Source organism: Cordyceps javanica, chromosome 7, assembly GCF_051103115.1.
Source record: "Cordyceps javanica chromosome 7, complete sequence".
NCBI classification, from domain to species: Eukaryota; Fungi; Ascomycota; class Sordariomycetes; order Hypocreales; family Cordycipitaceae; genus Cordyceps; species Cordyceps javanica.
The window spans coordinates 900,872-918,999 of NC_139301.1; the positions used below are offsets into that span (position 1 = coordinate 900,872).

At 52.5% G+C, this 18,128-nt stretch overlaps 8 protein-coding genes across 8 annotated transcripts; 2 read left to right on the forward strand and 6 right to left on the reverse strand.

Annotated features, from left to right (window-relative positions):
- Positions 1 to 604: 604 nt before the first annotated feature.
- Positions 605 to 2,830, forward strand: V2A60_009793 (general substrate transporter; the record flags this gene model as incomplete). The annotated part of the gene is made up of 4 exons (XM_083261057.1): positions 605 to 882; positions 1,241 to 1,414; positions 1,494 to 2,271; positions 2,357 to 2,830. 4 exons carry the CDS (start codon positions 605 to 607, stop codon positions 2,828 to 2,830), a joined length of 1,704 nt encoding a protein of 567 aa, XP_083117183.1.
- A 337-nt stretch (positions 2,831 to 3,167) lies between these two features.
- On the reverse strand, positions 3,168 to 3,683 carry V2A60_009794 (uncharacterized protein; the record flags this gene model as incomplete). Its single annotated transcript, XM_083261058.1, has 1 exon — positions 3,168 to 3,683. The coding sequence occupies one exon, from the start codon at positions 3,681 to 3,683 to the stop codon at positions 3,168 to 3,170; it is 516 nt and encodes a 171-aa protein (XP_083117184.1).
- A 444-nt stretch (positions 3,684 to 4,127) lies between these two features.
- Positions 4,128 to 5,432, reverse strand: V2A60_009795 (uncharacterized protein; the record flags this gene model as incomplete). The annotated part of the gene is made up of 1 exon (XM_083261059.1): positions 4,128 to 5,432. One exon carries the CDS (start codon positions 5,430 to 5,432, stop codon positions 4,128 to 4,130), a length of 1,305 nt encoding a protein of 434 aa, XP_083117185.1.
- A 986-nt stretch (positions 5,433 to 6,418) lies between these two features.
- Positions 6,419 to 7,465, reverse strand: V2A60_009796 (proline racemase family protein; the record flags this gene model as incomplete). Its single annotated transcript, XM_083261060.1, has 1 exon — positions 6,419 to 7,465. The coding sequence occupies one exon, from the start codon at positions 7,463 to 7,465 to the stop codon at positions 6,419 to 6,421; it is 1,047 nt and encodes a 348-aa protein (XP_083117186.1).
- An 860-nt stretch (positions 7,466 to 8,325) lies between these two features.
- On the reverse strand, positions 8,326 to 9,027 carry V2A60_009797 (uncharacterized protein; the record flags this gene model as incomplete). The annotated part of the gene is made up of 1 exon (XM_083261061.1): positions 8,326 to 9,027. The coding sequence occupies one exon, from the start codon at positions 9,025 to 9,027 to the stop codon at positions 8,326 to 8,328; it is 702 nt and encodes a 233-aa protein (XP_083117187.1).
- Positions 9,028 to 11,170: 2,143 nt separating this feature from the next.
- Positions 11,171 to 12,892, reverse strand: V2A60_009798 (general substrate transporter; the record flags this gene model as incomplete). Its single annotated transcript, XM_083261062.1, has 4 exons — positions 11,171 to 11,353; positions 11,401 to 11,826; positions 11,894 to 12,373; positions 12,431 to 12,892. The coding sequence occupies 4 exons, from the start codon at positions 12,890 to 12,892 to the stop codon at positions 11,171 to 11,173; spliced, it is 1,551 nt and encodes a 516-aa protein (XP_083117188.1).
- Positions 12,893 to 13,596: 704 nt separating this feature from the next.
- V2A60_009799 (M81 family metallopeptidase) lies at positions 13,597 to 15,129 on the forward strand (the record flags this gene model as incomplete). The annotated part of the gene is made up of 1 exon (XM_083261063.1): positions 13,597 to 15,129. One exon carries the CDS (start codon positions 13,597 to 13,599, stop codon positions 15,127 to 15,129), a length of 1,533 nt encoding a protein of 510 aa, XP_083117189.1.
- A 1,113-nt stretch (positions 15,130 to 16,242) lies between these two features.
- V2A60_009800 (cytochrome P450) lies at positions 16,243 to 17,835 on the reverse strand (the record flags this gene model as incomplete). Its single annotated transcript, XM_083261064.1, has 2 exons — positions 16,243 to 17,476; positions 17,528 to 17,835. 2 exons carry the CDS (start codon positions 17,833 to 17,835, stop codon positions 16,243 to 16,245), a joined length of 1,542 nt encoding a protein of 513 aa, XP_083117190.1.
- Between the last annotated feature and the right edge of the window lie 293 nt (positions 17,836 to 18,128).

Genomic DNA, 18,128 nt, shown 5'->3' on the forward strand with positions numbered 1-18,128 from the left:
AGAAATCACAACACGGCCATGCAACAGAACTGTGGGAAAAGCCAACATGCCGCCTCCGCGCTTGTCTAGGGCTTCTTTATCAGTCCACGACCAACCCTGAACAGGGAATGCTCAAGAGACAGAGGGGGAAAAAAAGCCACTTCGACTTATAGGGCGGGGACGTGGGGGGATGTGGCTTTTTCCCCAACTTTTTTTGATGCCCTAACAAGTGTACAAGACTTAGCAGGCTGGGGAGAGAGCTAGCAAATAATCTGGGTGGTCACCTCGTCTTCCCCCTTCCTCCAGGTCAGATTTTATTGCTTATTCGGTGGTTTATTATGCTCCTCGAGGTGAACTAGCTATAGCAACGAGGCGTTGAAGCCCATAAAAAAAACCGTACCATTGCTCGTGGTGTGGCGTTTTGGAAAATATGTATAAGAAGCCCGTTGCCCAAACCTTTTCGGCTCTCTCCCCCCAAAAGCCCGTTACCTTGCCTCTCGTCGCAGCCCGTGTTACTGTGCTTGTCGTCATTCACAGCTGTATTAGCAAAAGCGGGAAAAATAGTTAAAAAGCTTCACACGAGGGGGCAAAAGAGCGCCGACACGCGCACAAGTTTCGGGCAACCATGGCAGGCGGCGTCAAGAAACCCGTCAACATCTTCCGGCTCAAGAACCTCGGCGAGCCCGAGGGCGTCTTCAACTGGCGTCTCTGGTTCGCCGTCGTCTCTTTTGGTCTCCTCGGCGCCGCGCGCGGCATCGACGAGGGCCTCATCTCGGGCGCCTTCAACTCGGACGACTTCCAACGGTCGATTCACTACAGCAGCTACGACGCCGTCCAAAAGGCAAACGTCAAGGCCAATGTCTCTTCCATGGTCCAGCTTGGCTCTGTCGCGGGTGCGATGATGTAAGTCTTTTTTTCCTGCCTACCTACCTGCCTGCCTAAAACAACCACCTTGAAAAATCAATCTGTGTTTTTTTTCTGCCACGCTTTTGGCCGCGCCGCAGTTGGAAACAATGGCAGTTTTCGATGTGGGCATTGAATCGCCTGGGCAAAGCATTGGCATCGTCCCATCTTTTGGGCTGCTGCTCCTCCCCCGCCATTTGCCAAGGACGCCGAAACCCCGTCATCCCGCATCCCGCCATCAATCCCCCCCATGGCTTCTTCTGCGCCGCCGCTAAAAAGGCGATCATCCTACGCTGCTACTCCGCCGCACGTGCAATGTATGCTAATTGCTTTTTTCTTCTTTTTTGGCTCTTATTAGTGCCTTTATTGTGTGCGATCGAATCGGACGTATCCAGGCCACTCGGTTCCTCTGCGTACTTTGGATTCTGGGCATCATCATTTTCATGATTGGCGGTGTCAATGGTAATCTCGGTGCCATTTACGCCGGCCGCTTCATTGCTGGCCTCGGCGTCGGACAGACACCTGTCGTTGGGTATGTGCATCAATTCCGCGGCAACCTCATACACCACCCCCCCCCCTCGGACGGTCGCATCGCTAACACAGGTCAACAGCCCCGTCTACATTGCCGAGGTTGCTCCTGCGTCCATTCGCGGCTTGTGCACTTGCTTCTTCACCGGTGCCGTCTACATTGGAATCGTTCTCGCCTACTTCACCAACTATGGCGCGTCGATTCACATCTCCAACCACAGCCACAACCAGTGGCTCGTGCCTACCAGCCTGCACATCATCATGGCAGGGCTGATCTTCATCCTCATGTTCTTCCAATACGAATCTCCCCGCTTCCTCGTCAAGCAGGGCAGACCTGACAAGGCCGCCCAGGTTCTCGCCTACATCCGCCAGCAGTCGCCCGAAAGTGACTATGTTGTTGGCGAAACCTCCAGGATCCAGGCTGCTCTTGACCACGAACTCGAAGCTACACGCGGTGTCGGCTTCTTTGGCATGGTCAAGGAAATGTTCCTCGACAAGAGCAACCTGTATCGCGTCTATCTTGCTACCATGGTACAACTGCTCTCTCAGTGGTCTGGCGCCGGCTCCATCACCCTTTACGCGGTCGATCTCTTCAAAATCATTGGAATCACTGGAAAGCAAGAAGGCCTTCTTGTCACTGCCGTCTTTGGTATTGTCAAGATGGTTGCCGCCCTGGCCTGCGCTCTCTTCCTTGTTGACGTCATTGGCCGTAAATTCTCTCTCCTCCTTGGTATCACGCTGCAATCCATCTCCATGATCTATGTGGCAAGCTTCCTTACAAGCGTGCCTCAGCTTGGAGTCGTCGAGCACTTCAAGCTCCCCGAGAAGGATGCTGCCAGCAGTCGCGGCGCAATCGCCATGGTAAGTCAGCCCGCACCCCAACCACGCCACAAGTTGCCACCGCAACAACGTAGATGGAAAACATATGCTAAAATGTGCCATATAGATTTTCCTGAGCGGCTTCGGATGGGCCCTGGGATGGAACAGCATGCAGTATCTTTTAACTGCTGAATTGTTTCCTCTTCGCATCAGAGCTTTGGCCACTTCTTGGGCAATGACCCTGCACTTTGCCAACCAGTACGGCAACACGCGCGCCGTGCCCAATATGCTCCTCGCGGTCGATAACGGAGGAATCTCCCCCAAGGGAACCTTTTGGTGCTTCGCAGCCATCACCATTCTTGGTGGATTGTGGGTGCTCGTTTCCGTTCCCGAAACTAGCGGCCGTTCTCTGGAGAGTATGGATCGCCTCTTTGATCTACCCTGGTACAAGATTGGTCTGTACGGCAACAAAGATGCTGAGCTCCAGGATGAAGCCTATAATGAAAAGGCACAGGCTGCTCATGAAATGCATGGAATGGGCCAGCACGTCGAGACCACGGGCCAGCACACGGAGCAGAAGCCTCGTACAATTGATGTTTAGATAGGTGGATGATGGATATTTTTTATGATTGACTTGATACCTCGAATGACAAATTCAATTTTCTTGCACGATAAGAAAGAGTATTCCCGTCATCTTTGCATCCTGGTGTTTGGTTCATGGTGAGGATTGCGGCAAATGTTATTTTTCTTTTTCAATTGCTGCGTCTAAAGCTATAACTCGTAGAAAAAAAATAACCCAAAGCCAAATATTTGACCACTATGAAAACGAAGACAGAGAGGCTAGAAAATAAACGACCGTCTCATGCTATGCATGATGCTGGCTGGATCAAAATGAAGCTTCATAACCCCAAGACGGAAGGCATCGAAGGAAAAGCCATCTATCGGGCTTTGCTTTTACCTTTATCCTTGTGGCGACTGGAAGAAGCCGACGACGGCTCGCCCAAGGACGCTCCACCGTCTTCTTCTTCTTCGTCTTCCAAGATGGGCGCGGGTGGCGGAACCTCCTCGGGCGCGTGGAATTTCCGTCTTTTCGAACGATCTCCTTTCGGTCCGAGGTACTGAGACAGGAGCATCTCGGCCGTATGATCGTCCAGCGCCTGCAGCTGGCCCCCCTGCCGCACCCATTCGGAGATTGTATCGAACGTGAGAGGAGCCGCTGTTGGCTGTTCTTCTGCCGAGAAGGAGAAGTGGCTCAGCGCCTCTGCCTGGGCGTCGACGTCACTGAGCTCTCCCGCGTTGGTCACCTGGGACAAGCGCGACGGCGTGTATGGAGGAGAGCGGCTGTAGCTGGCCTTGTCGTCGTGGGCACGGCTTGAGCGGGTTCCCTTGTCCGAATGATGAGAGCGAGGCGTCGCCTCACTTTGGCTTTTTTTCCTATGCGAATCTTTTCCCATGGCAGGCAAATAGTTAGTTTGTGAGGATGCGAGGTAACCGGTCGGGCTTGCCTCGATCGTCTGGCGAGGCTGCCAACCCCCCCAGTATATATACATATATATATATATATGTAGACCGGCTTGGTGGCTGTCTGTGTAACGCGAGTGCGCTGGCTCAAAGTAAGTTGGCAGCACGTTTTCCCGGGTGGGTTTCACGCAGCCGTCTTGTTCAAGTGATGTAGAGAGAGAGGCTTTGATTTCTTGATGCAAAGCAAAAGCAGGGCGGCGTCACTGATTGGACCACAGCCCTGCCGCGGCACAGAGTCCCCTTGAAGGTCGGTGAACACATGCTAGGCGCCGAGATGTGCAGCACACGGAGATGGATGATGTTTGCTCCTTGTTAGTTTTTATCAAGCTATGGGACTGACCATCTGTACTAGCTGCCCCTCCCTCCCCCCTCCCTTCTTAATCACTGCACTGAAAGCCAGCGTGGTCGTGCATGTTCTCGCAGTGCCACAGCGTCAGCTCATCACCACCCTTTCCCCTTGTCACATGGACGTCAGACGCCGTGAAGTTATTGCATCCTCCTGCTGCGACACTGCACTGAAACCAGCCGGCGTGATCCACATCTTTGGTGGCCCATCCGCGGACGGCACGGGCGGCAAAGTCGTGCATCTGAAATTTCGACGACTGGCAGTCCTTCCCAAGGCCGCCCTCGTAATTCTCGCACTGCCAAGCAAAGAGGGGATACCTTCGCACGCCCTCTAGCCTGATGTCCTCGAGCACGATGCCCGACATCAGGCCCAGGCCGCCGCCGCCCCCGTTCGGAGGGTAGCCCCTGGAACGGCCGCCCCAGGTCTTGAGGTAGATGGCGTACGTGGTTTCAAAGAGGGTGATGTTGCTGGCAAAGAAGTTTTCGACATGCTCGTACTGGTCTTTGTATTGTCCGACGGAGCCGATGGCGAGACCCTGACCGCCATGGATTTCCGGATCGAAGACGCGGATGTTGCTCGAGTTGCCCTTGAGGGCGACTGCATCGTCGCCGCTCTTGATGCGCCATCTTCGAAGGGTGATGTCGTCAGAGTATATCGTGTCGATTCCGTCAGTGTTCAAAGTGTTCCATTGGCTCGCCGAGGTATTGTTGACGTAAATGTCTGTGAACTCGAGGTGCTTCGAGTAGGTCACGGCCATGGTCCACATTTGGCTCTGGACGAACCGCATGCCGAGGATGCTCGAGTTGGTCAGTTTGCGCCAGTTGATCATCATGGGTCGGTGCGGGAGATTTCCCCGATTCTTGGCCCAGTCATACCAGACTTGGCCGTTGCCGTCAAGAGTGCCGACGCCGTGGCCATTGAGAGTGACCCTGTCACCGCCAAAATACCATACAGTGCTCTGGTTCTGGAACCCGACGGGCATGGACACGGACAGCCAGTAGTCGATATCCGTGCTCCAGAGGAAGCGACCGAAGTGGTGAATTTGGACGTTTTGCATGTTGAGCGTGGTCATATTGCTCTTGATGTTGTAGACGGGGCCAGGAAATACGACGATGCTGTTGTTTCTGCAGTCATGGTTTAGAGCGCGCATGATGGCATGGGCATCATCTCCTCCTTGGCCATCCGGTGGCACAAAGCATACAGATCGGCCGGCTTTCATGCCAGCCATTCTCCAGTATGCCTCGTTACCGGCGCGGCCAGGAACCACGCGAGTCACATCTGCGTTGCCGGCCGTCGCCAGTAGGATGAGTGCCGCTAGAGCTGCGACGAGACGCATTTTGAGCCCCTGTTAAAAGCGTGTAGTCGAGTGGTCAGGGACATGGAAATTCTGAATCGATTTTCTATCGGAGAGAAAAGAAATTTACCCTTCTTGTTTTCTTTGTCTGCTAGTGAGAGGACGAGGTCCCGATTTATAAGGTTGGTTCGAGGCCCTTCGTCACCCGTAGCGCCAGTTAAATATATTCGCGGTGGCTGGTGGCGATCGCGATTCAAATAAGGCAGCCTCCGAGGTGATGGGCGATGACTTATCGCCCATGACCGCCCATTCTGTCATACATTGAACGTAGCGTTACATGGAATTTAGCACAAGATTTATACGAGCCTTGGCATTCGCGAACTTGATCAGGGAAAACAGCGAGATGAAATGAGTTGGCAGTCACGAAGCGAGAGAACACTGAGAGGAAGAAGAATACTTACAAAAACCGAGAAGGACTATTGTCATGTTATCTGGAATTGTTATTCAGCTGTGACAAAATGCAGGACGCCAGTCCGATGATCAGTCTGTAGCACGACCAAAGGTGCAGAAGGAAGCTAGTTCTATTGGACACACGCCATCTCGCCGAGCGCAATTTTTCTCGTAGCGGCATGTAAGCCAACTTCTTTGCTTAACCCGATATGTCTGATGTGGTATCTATCTAAATGTAGAATTCACGGTCCATACTCTTCACAGCCCCAACCAGGACCGAACCTTTGCCCGTCCGAGGCTGGCAGAGGGCAGTCTCTAAGTCAGTTGGCAGGATAACACAAGCTTGCTCGCACAGACCAAGGTCGAAATGCAGTTCAAGCACACAGGGTGAATTTTTTGCTTTGATACATTGGTATAACATATTGTTCGCAACGTCGAACCAGTATAGACACGTAGAAGAAACTCCATATATATCGATTTGGAATGGACATGCTCTCCCTGTCTGCTCTCAAAGGCTCGGCAATGCTGCTCTTCCGCTTCCAAAAAACTTTGTATATAGGCAGCTAGATAAGTCTTCTTTACGCCTTTGGGTCCTGGGAAATGTGCCATTGATCCCCTACCCTAAATCCCGTGGGAAATGGGTCCTCAGGATCGAGCACAATTTGCTTGTAGCTGGTGATCCACGCTCGACCCTGCACGGTGGGCAAAACTGCATCATAGTTGCCAACCTTTGTAGTGCCTCGAATGTGGTTCACGAATTCCGTACCTATGATGCTGCGATGGCGGAACGTCTCGCCAACTCTGAGCTGGCCTCGCGCATGCATCACCGCCATTCTCGCACAAGTCCCGCTTCCGCGGGGACTGCGATCGAAGCGGCCGGGTGAGACCACGACAGTGTTTTTGGCCGTCTTGCAGTCCTGCCCTTCTTCCACCGGTTCTGTAATGACAATGATGCTGACGCCCTTGATTGATGGGTTTTCTGGATGCACTGGTGTGAACTGGGCCTGGACGGCGCGCTTTACGCGCTCACCGGCCTCTACCAGCCGAGGCCCATTCTCATTCGCAATCTTCAGCCCGATGGCAGATGCCTCAACCAGGGCGTACCACATGCCGCCCCATGCAACGTCGACCGTGACCTCACCGAGACCAGGTACCTCGACGCTCAGATCCAGAGCGGCCACAAACGCTGGGACATTGTCAAACGCGACCGACTTGCACTTGCCATCCTTACAATGGGCAGTAACGCCAATCAGGCCGGCAGCTGTGTCGAGGTTCAGCTTGGTGATCGGTTCTTTCATCGGAAGCATTCCAGTCTCCAGTAGTACCGTGGTAGTGCATATCGTATTGCTTCCTGACATCGGGGCATATTCTTCGCTCTCCATGATGAGGAACCCGGCATCGGCGCGGGGATCGCATGGCGGTAGAAGAAGATTTGTATTCATCGAAGAGCGCCCGCGGGGCTCGTTTAGAATGAGCTGTCGTAGATCATCCTGCCTCGTGAGGAAATGCTCGAGCTTCTCATACATTGTCTTGCCTGGTACGTCAAGCACGCCGCCGATGATGGCATCTCCCACCTCTCCCTCGGAGTGGCACCCGACGACGGATATCGTCCGCAAAGATCTCATTGTTGCAAGCAGCTTTTGCGGTGCTGTTATAAGACAAGATATGTGCAGGCTGCAGCAGACAGTGTATGATTATGGCATGGCAATGAAGGATGGCGGGGTAAATTAGTTTGTAGTCGGCTAAAAGGCTTCGAGCTCGACCAGGCGCTGTGCTCCCTCGGCGTCCCGGCAGAGACCTAGGTGCGAGACCTTGAAGAGGAACAAAAAGAGACATTACGGAAGGAAAATCGCGGAAAACCAACTTCCATGAGATTGGCTTCTGGGGCATTCAATCTCGAAGGAAAGTTCCCAGATATACGATGCCCCTTCACTGATGGCGCAACATCATGCCAGAGCGCGAACTTTTCGACATACCCAGACGATTTGTTAAATGGTAGCTGTTTTCCTCTTTACCCTTCACAGTGAATACACCATTCGACTCTTTCCGAGGTATGTTCTTCGTCTTGGGGACCATTAAGTGCCCCAAGGCCCACCAGTACAAGTTCAACCCACAATGCCAGGAAGCGGGCATTGGGGATCGCGAAGATCCAATTACTTAAATCGGCCGCTTTACAGACAAGGTCAAACAACATACAAAGTCTATGGTAGAAAAGAGGTAGTACCGATACTGAACTGGGCAGCCATTTACTTAGCGGGAGGTACCCATACACGAGTGCCTGTTAGCCTTCCTGGGGTCTGAGGATTATGAATTAGGCTATCTCATCTTTCCTTACTAATGCTTTCAAAAGTAAAAAGCCTATATACGATAGTACTTATTTTCAGCTTTCCGTATTGTCGGATTATACAAACTGGCAAGTGTCTGGAGTCCATCTTAACGCAACCACAGACCTATCTATAAGTCTTTAAGCCTCCGTACACCATTCTTACCAGTTGTGGTAGTACTTCTCCTCGGAGCGGCTCTTGAACCAGTCGTACATGTTGGCCAGCTGTTCAACGTCCTTGTCTTTGACCTCGTTCCACGCAGCATTCAGCTTGCCCTTTGCCTCCTCGATGCCCGCTTCAATCTCCGCGGTGTGCTCCGGTGCGAACGCACTTCCAAAGTGGCGCTTCGCATCCGCGATTGCCTCGCGCGCCTTGCTCACGCGGCCCTCGTTGGACCAGTAGAGGTTATTGATGATGTCGTTGCCCTCCTTGTCCGCCTCGTCGGAGACGGAGGTCTGCATGAGGCGCGTGAACAGCATGTAACGGTTGTAGATGGAGTTGGCCTCCCGCAGCGCCTGGAAGCCCTTGCTGTAGTCTTCGCGCGAGACGACGCGCATGGCGTCGACGGCGGTGGCCGGGTCGAGGCCGCGCGAGCGCAGGCAGGCGTCGGCGTCGGAGAACTCCTCGCCGTGCATGGAGTAGAAGCCCCGCAGGCAGTACTCGATGGTGCCGGCGCAGTCCTCGGTGCGCGTGGCCGTGGCGGGCAGCATCCAGGCCTCGTCGGGGTCCTTTTTATAACAGTCGGCGCGCGAGGTGTCTGCCTGCTTCACGGGCTTGGTGGCGGCGGCGTCGTCGCGGGCGGCGAGCTGGGGGGCGGCGAGGGCTGCCGCGGCGAGCAAGGGAACAGCGAGGAAGGACTTCATTATGATGAGATGTTTAAAAATCGGTCTCGAGCTTGATGGGAAGACAGAAGGCTAATGGAGAGTGTGGAATCCTGATAATGTGATTCGGAAAGCGACATGCTTTATACAAGAGCTTGGTATGGGCAAGATGGCAACCTTTCAATCATCACAGCAATTACGGATACGACAGGGGACAAGTGAGGCTATACTCGGACGATTGTTCAGTCACATAGAAATCGGCATATTGATGATGGGCCAGGTCCTTCGAGAAAACCTCGGCGTTATAGATCCACTTCATGCGTCATGACACTATATCAGACTAATGCTCCGGCATAATGCGAGACACTCGAACGAGTGGATAAAATGAGCCAAAAGTGGTACCATGTTGGTGTATCGGTGTTACTTTAAAATGACCTTAATCATGTCAAGCCCTATGGTCCCTGTTTGACTTGCTTTCGGTTTTAGCCTCAGTCAACAGATAACTAGTGCACGTAGATCCGCCTTCTAGAAGTCTCTCTAACGCGATCCTTAACGAAGAAGAATAGTCTGCGAAACCGAAGTATCTAAGCCCCGAAAAGTTTATCTTGGAAAATGTATTAACCATACGGTTCTTCATTGTTACCCTAGTATTTATGATCGGCTTGTGATTTCCCCCACTGGCAGGTAGGCAGACATGTGCGCCAACATTTATACCAACTGGCCATTAAAACCGAAGCCGCCAATCATGAACAGCATAAAAATGAATGCCATTCTTCGGAGCTCCTCGTCCCTTTTCCCCTTTTCCCCCCTACACGTTTGTAGATCAGGTCAAGGCACAGCCAACGGTCCAATTCGACAGAATTGGCATGCATGAATCGATAGTACGTACTAATCAAAGCAATTTTTCCATCTTGGCAGGACGCATTGGGTCTTCAACTGGCGAGCAGATTACCCATCATCGGTACAGCCGGAGCGGAGTCCATGTCGGCTGTGCCAGATGACGAAGTCTGCCGCCGTCAGCTCGCTTCAACAAATTTCCACCCTGCCTGCCGCGGGATACCGGCAACGGATTGTTAATCGTGGGTTATTTCATGGGTGCGGAACATCGGAATTTTCCGTGCTTTGCTCGTGAGCATCTCCCCCATCATGCCCTGCTACTCATATGGGAAGCGCAACGGGTCATGACACGCTCACGCGCGTTCATCGCGCAAGCGTGCGAGCATAGCATGCCGTTACTGGCCGAATATGCAATTCGGGACACTACCGAGCAATTCAGCCAGTGTGTGCAAGGATGATGCGATTATACCAAGGGGCGTGCCCGAGTTTCATAGACCACCCGCTTGATCCATACCATGCACGATGGCAGAACTAGCACAGAGGGTATATACAAAGTAGAGCATAAACTGTCGGCTCTGTTTCTGGGCAGCTTTTCGCCTGTCAAGTTGTTCCTCTTTCAATTAAGTACTTTAATGCCTTCAAAGCCCTCTGTGATGTTTTTGCTGACTTCTACTTTCATTGACCGATTGCCTGGCACGGCATTCTTGGGAATGCTTGTCTTTGAAAAATTGCCGTTCAAGTGGCTCCCATTGTTTCGGGCTGTGCACGCATGACTCGTAGAGACACGTGCCTCTGATGAAGGTCTGTATCATTCTTGTTTGCTAGCAGACTGGATTTCCCTTTGAATATGCCAGATACTTGAAGCCCTTTGATACAGGCTTGCAGCTGTGTTGCCCGGAAAATGTCTTTTCTGTTCTTCTTTTCTTTTGTAGTCGGAACGTGGAAAAGGAGCTCCTGAGCCCCCCAATAACCTGGCGATGGTGTGGTAAAGAATCTTGGAATGAGATCCCAGAAAGTTTTCGCCATCCATGGCGATTCTTCGGTCCCGCTGATTCATGCAGAATTCGAGGAGTTTAGCGGCTGCGAGATATTCAACCGTAATTCCTTGTCATGCATGACATTGTGCCAGGATTGACGATCCACCACGGGACACGGGATCGCCATAGCCCAGCTTGCACAATTACACGCTGTCAACGTATGCGCCGAGTCATATACTACCATCAAGCAACAGGAAATTATTCAGCTTGACTCTTCAATGTCAGCGGTCACACTATCAGTCTCGCGTTCTCGCAGTAGCTGGTACACCTAGCCGCCCACTACGCAAATCCATAGCCGTCATTCCCATCCTCTAATCCAACCTCTTTTTCAAAGCAAAATCTTCATGCAAGTCCTTTTCAAGCTTATCAACATCAAGAATCGCTTTTCCTCTGCGGATGTCTTCAACATTCTGGATGGTGGAATGCGTGCCGCCGTCAAAGAGTGAATCGATTTCCTCCAAGGTTTTACCCTTGGTTTCAACCCAGTATACAGCCTAGAAATAGTTAGTTCTTGTCATTGATGAGAGAATGGGGTGCTTACAATCAATACTAGCGTGATAATATCCCAAGATCCGTTAATCATATACATCTTCCACCCAATATTGTTGAGCCCAATGGGCATGACGAAAACGAGCAACAAGGCCAAAGCGTTGAGCGCAAAACTCGAAATGGCGTTTCCCAGCGCTCTGCAGGAATACTGCATGACCTCCGGTGGATAGAGTGTAAGAAGCGGTGTCCAGGCAATCGAATAAAACCCCTGAAAAAGAAACATGACTGCAACATCGCCATAGATAATTGCGCCACTTTGGTCACCATCGGCGTACATCTTCGACAGCCCGCCAATGATGAACAGGCAAACGATGAGCAGAAACTGTGAAAGTAGCGCGGTCGGCTTACGTCCCCAAATGTCTGCTAGCTGAGTGCCCAAAAGGCAGCAGAAAAGGCACCAAATATTAAGTACGACATTCTGTTAAGGAAATCGGTTAGCCTAAGGAATCTGTTGCTGATACGTCGAAGTATCTAGAGATGCCTACCGCTTTGAGCTGGTCGTCTGAGCTGTTGATACCGGCCGTCTTCAGCTCATCACCCAAGTAGTAGCTTGCGATGATGTTGCCAGCGATACAGGAAAACGGCCCGGCGGATCCTCCTATTAATACTCGTTTCCGCGCAGTAGGTGTCTGGATAATTTCTTTCAGAGTCATTGTGCGGCCGTCTTTCTTCTCCCATTGGAGAGTATCAAAGATTTGCTTGTACACTGCCATTGCCACTGGATCATGTAAGTCGCCATTTGCATTGGTCAGGGCGACCACAAGTCGCGCATCCTCATACTGATCCCTCGCGACAAGCCATCGAGGTGATTCTGGAATGAAGGGTAGGAAAAGCAGGCAGATGACAGAAAAGATGGCTTGGAAAAAGGAGGGTGCTCTCCAGGCCCAGGTGGACTCCCATTTGCTTGTTCCAAGAGTGATCCCCGCGGCGATAAGCGCTCCTATGTAGAAGCAATTGTTAAGAAGCTATTTGTTCGTCAATCCAAATTTTCAATGTTTTCCCATTAGGAATACAATGCTTACACCTAAACCCCACGTCCTCCAGCGACTGGGGAACGTTTCACTCAGGTACACAACCCCTGCAATGCCAGAAATTTGGCCGCCTGCGCCCAGAATGATGCGGGCAATGACAAACATGGCGATGTTCTGGGCTGCACCCTGCAGGATGATACCGATCAGAGTCACGATGGTCCCCCAAAAAATAGCTGGTCGACGACCCAAACGATCGGCAATGACGCCAGCAACCATGGGACCAAAGAAGCCACCAATAAACGTAGAGGCCGTGTTCAGACCTTTGGTAGCCGGCGTGAGTTTGAAGTAGTCGGTATACGATGGCAATATGTTGAGACCATTCAGCATAGATCCATCGTAGCCCCCTGTTGTCGACTGTACAATAGAGCATAGTAAGAGCAGCACTGACAGGAGCCCGGTCGATTCTGGGACCCATGCGGGCATCCAGGTTCCGGTCGGCACAGCTCGCAACATCTTGACCTGTGATGAGATATGAATTTGGGGTCTCTGCTATCTCATGTGAAGCGAAGAGAAGCTGTTTTTGTAGCTATTTATGAACTGCAGGCGCTCTTATTACCCCGCAAGCTAGGAAGCGATGTCACATTAGCAGCTTTGCGGTCGGCCGTTGAGCGAAGGTGACCTACACTCTGGTATTCCCAGTCAGGAAGTACCCCGAAATGCTTCCCGACGGATGTTCAGCCACTCACTGCCGAACAGCCGCATTCGCAAGGGGGTGGTTGGGGATATAATGCTTGCAAACCCCCACGGAAACCGTCTTTTGCTAAATGGGCCGCTCGGGTGCCCTAACCGAAGCCATCTTTGTCCTTGGCATTGAACCAAAAAAACCTGGGGACGGAAGTATAACGAGCCGTCAGCTAGTCACTGGTTATTTTTACATAAGAGGCCGCAGATGTTCTGCTCAATGGTGTAGAGCTGGCATACTTTCTCCTCGCCCAACGTGCCTCCCCGCATCATCGCACCCCGCCTCCTCGCTTCAAATACCCGACGGTGGGGGACGGAGTGTCACCTACATGTCAACGTCGAAGCTAAACATCCTTTCTGCTAAACGGCCTCTTCTCTTCTACCTAGAGTGAGAAATATAACTGTACAGAGGGGCTGCGAAAAGGAAACACACCAACCAACCCAACCTTCTCGGCGTCTCACTACCCTGCACCATCATGGCACGCAAGCCGGTCATCGCCGTGGCTGGCCTCGCCTGCGAGACATCAACCTTTAGCCCCTCCCGAACTTTAGCACCAGCATTTCATCCTCAGAGAGGCGATGATATCATTCAGAGATATGCGTTCCTTCATGATGATCAGCCTGTCGGCCGCGATGCCGTCTGGAAGGGGGCTTTGATTGGCCATGCACTACCTGGTGGTATGGTCACTCGCGAGGCATACGAGGTTCTCTCATCGGAGATTATACAACGCCTAGAAGGCTTGATCAAAGAACAGCCAATTGATGGTCTATGGTTTGACATTCATGGTGCCATGTGCGTTGAAGACCTTGACGACTCTGAGGCAGATCTCCTCCGCCGCATCCGCAAAGTCATTGGGCCCGATGTCATTGTCTCAGCTTCCATGGACCTGCATGGGAACGTCTCTCGCGACCTTGCGCACATGTGCGATCTCATCACCTGCTATCGTATGGCACCTCACGAAGATACCATGGAAACCAAGGAGCGGGCTTGCCGTAATCTAATCACTGCACTTGGCACTTCCTCTCCAGGCAAACGACCGTTGAAGGCCTGGATCCCGATCCCGATTTTACTTCCCGGGGAGCAAACGTCGACACGCATGGAGCCTGCCAAGCACATCTACGCTGCTGTACCTGGGGTCGAAGCCATGGATGGCGTGGTTGACGCGGCGATCTGGGTTGGTTACGCGTGGGCGGATGAGCCGCGCAATCGCGCCGTTGTTGTGGTCACAGGTTGGGACGAGAAAGCTGTATCCAGTGGTGCAGAAAGGCTGGCAACCCTTTTCTGGGATGCCCATGCCGACTTTGAATTCGTCGCGCCCACCGGCACTTTTACCGAATGTCTCGACGCGGCCGTCCAGTCTCCGGCCTCCGATCGGCCGTTCTTCATCTCTGACTCTGGTGATAACCCGACCGCGGGCGGCTCTGGCGATGTGACATGGGGCCTGACAAATCTTCTCGCCCGCCCAGAATTCAAGTCGCTCGATTCCGGCTACACTGTGATTTACGCGAGCGTTCCCGGTCCCGAGGCCATCGAGGTGGCTGTTGCCGCTGGGGTCGGCGCCAACGTCACCGTCACCGCCGGCGCTGAGGTGGATGACCTTCATGCTCCGCCTCTGACGATGACGGGGCGTGTTCACTCCATCAAACACGGCGACAAGGATGCTGAGACGGAAGTTGTGCTGCGCGTGGGATGCGTATACGCCATCCTGACCAAGCTCCGCAAGCCATACCACAAGGAGAAGGACTTTACAGACCTCAATCTCGACCCGCGATCAGCCGATATTGTTATTGTAAAGATTGGCTATCTAGAGCCTCAACTGTACGATATGGCAAAAGGCTGGATGCTAGGGCTTACTCCGGGTGGTGTTGACCAAGACCTTGAGAGACTGGGACACCACAGAATACGTCGCCCAATGTGGCCGTTTGACAAAGAATTTGAGGATGTTCCGAATCTGAGCACAAGATGGATTTCCAAATCAAATGAGCCACTCTCGGGCGCGGACGAGTAAACGTGCCGTCGCTAAATCGCACTCAAGCATCAAGCACCAGAAGGGGGACGAAGAACAGATTTTTCGAATTGACAGTCAATGATACGCAAATAATTATACTTGGTAACTGAAATGAACGTTTGAATCTGGGAGTCAATTCAATCCCGGTCAGTATACCCGCGAAAAAAATGAGTGGAGAGCAGCCTACTAGATCTCTTTCTGAACAAAAGAAGGATTCCTTAATGCCTTCCGAAGACGAACTATGGGTATGCAATGAAAGAATAGAAGCCGGAGTAGTCACTAGATAATCCCAATATGCACTACTTTATGAGCTGTACCTGGTGCTGTTGGCAGAAGCGAACGGCACACTCTCTGCGTGGCGAGCACCAATTATGCCCTGCTCTGCATTATTGTTGCAAGTCGGGACAAAGTCTCCGAGCGAAGACTTCAAGGGGTTTCTTGGGCGCGAATACTATATCCTGGTTGATTACCACGAGCTCTAGTCCTCGCCGCTCTGTACACTTCGCAGGTCCCGATGGCAAGTTAATGCCGAATGTAGGGGACTGCTCCGAGTCAACCTCAACACCTGGACAGACGTGACCTAAGCTCATCAAGACTAGGTTGCAGAAAGTGCTCGTGGTCTAGAAGACCTCAAGATCAAGGCAAATGCCGTAGATACCAAGACTCAAGGTGGATTGGCGCATGATGAGTGTTTCGTTGGTGATGCAAGATTATCGCAAGAAGAGATATCGTCTTCTCGAAGTGGGCAAAAAAGGCCCGAATCTTGATTAGCCAGCGAAAAACTGCGACGAAAGATTCTGTCCTGCAGCTGCAAGGTCTCTTGAGCCTGTTAATCTCAAGTCGTGGTGCAGAGATCGCGGGTCGTTATCACCATGCGTTTCAAGATACGTTTTGCCCGATTTTCCTGGGGATCTCGCCCATCATTCTAGGAATAGTCGAACTTGCGCTCACAGAGTTAGACGAGAGAAATTTCCATGTCCTTGATTCTGCGTCGAACCAGATAAAGAACCGTTGGCCGGCACGCTGTGAAAGACGACTTGCGTTACAAGCGAAAGAGTTGGATTGGAGAAATGGCTACAAATCGACTACAGAAACCCTCTGCTTCGAGCCCCTTTATCGACGACCTAAAGCAATCTCCAGACCTAGTGGCTTTCTCAAAAAGCCCTCCCTTGTTTCCATTGGTCCTTGTCTGACTTTTGCCGAGTACCGCCTCACCCAAGTTGCGGTAATGAGCTTCATCTCCATTTCAGCAACATTCCTACCAACACAGGCCCGGGGACCATGACTGAAAGGGATGAAAGCCGTCTTCTGTCTTGAATCGATGGTCTCCCAGCGTTCAGGGCGGAACTCCTCGGCGTCTTGCCCCCAGATGTCTTTTGAGTGATGCATAGTGTAGGTCGGCACGCTCAGCACCGTCCCCGCAGGGAAGAAGTGCCCGAGGATGGTGACGCCGGGAGATCCGGGGGGGATCTGGCGCGGCAGGCCGATCCCGGATGTGGAGTGATGACGAAGAGTCTCGTTGATTACGTTGTTGAGGTACGGCAAGTCTTTGACCATCTCGTTCGAGGGTACTTGCACGTCGTCGGGGATGGCCTGGTCTAGCTCGGCCTGGAGCTTCGCAAAGACGCGAGGGTTGCGGCACAGGTAGTTCATCAGGGCGCAGGATGAGTTTGACGTTGTGTCGCTGCCTGCAATGAGCTGCGTGAGCGCCTCGGCCGTGAGCTCCTCGCGGCCGAGCGGCTCGCCCTTTTCGTCTCGACCCTCCTGAAGACGAGAGAGGAGGTCTCTCCGCTCGATATCGGGCGGGTTCTCGATGCGACTCTTGACCCTGGCGATGGCGATGCCGGCCAAGTTCTGAACCGCCGCCAGCCCGTTGCTGAAGAACGGGTCAGGCAGCCAGCGGGCATAGGGCTTGAGTTGGGGGAAGCAGCCCAGCGTGGCGCTTACTTCGCCTCGCCGATTGAGGATTTCAATCGCAGAGGCGTAGATGGGTGGGCTTGTAGGTGATTCCCTGACCTCTGTCAGGTCGACACCAGTCGCCAGCATGCCGAATGGGGCGCCAAACGCAAGATCTCCAATAATATCAAAAGCAAGGTAATTGAACCAGGGGAGACAGTCGATATGAGCTTCTTTCGCGCCCTTCTCGTCACGCTGGCTGCTCTCATCAATCATCTTATCAAGCTGCTTGACAAACAATTCGAGACACGCCTTGATGTAAGGCTCAAACTGGAGAACAGATTTGGGAGAAAAGGTATGTGATACAAGCTTCCTCTTGCGCGTGTGCTCCGTCCTATCCCGCGTGTTGAATAAACCACGGCGGATTGATACAAACGCGTCATAGAACTCGCTTTTCAAAGATTAGCAAAATGAAGCCGAATCGCGAGACCGCCCGACTTACGATTTCAGGAAACCGTTGCCATGGCCGTAGATGGTAGCAATTGCAGTCTCGTCGGCAACGCTCACGTGGTTGGGCTGGATCCGAACAAGCGGTCCTAATTTGCGGTGCATCTCATCCATGACCTTGTACCGATTGCCACGTCGACATACGCTCAGCAGCCAGAGATTTGAGAATTGCGCCGGCCAGGGCGCGGGGATGTCTCTGAGCTCCTTGTTCGTGACTGCGTAGGTGTAGAGGTATGAGGCTATCAGCACGCCGACCGCGGCCGGTATGGCCCACCAGGAAAACACGAGTCCGACCACAGCCATGGCTCCCAGGTTGCGGCAGGGTCAAAGTAACCCGAAGCGAGAGAAGGTATCGTAGCCCTTCAAGATCCGGGAGATGTGAGAGGAAAAGACTAGAAGTCGAAGGGGTCTTATCTTGGTCGGGTGGATCTTCGTGTCTGCGCTACTGAAAGTGCCAGGGCTGATGGGTGGTGGTGAGGGATCGTAAGCAGCTTTTTGTTGGTGAGGAGAATGGAGGGAAGAGATGGAGGAAACGGTTGTTTAATACGCGAATTCAGATCGGTCGTACGAACCATGCTTCTCTGTCGTGCTGCAGC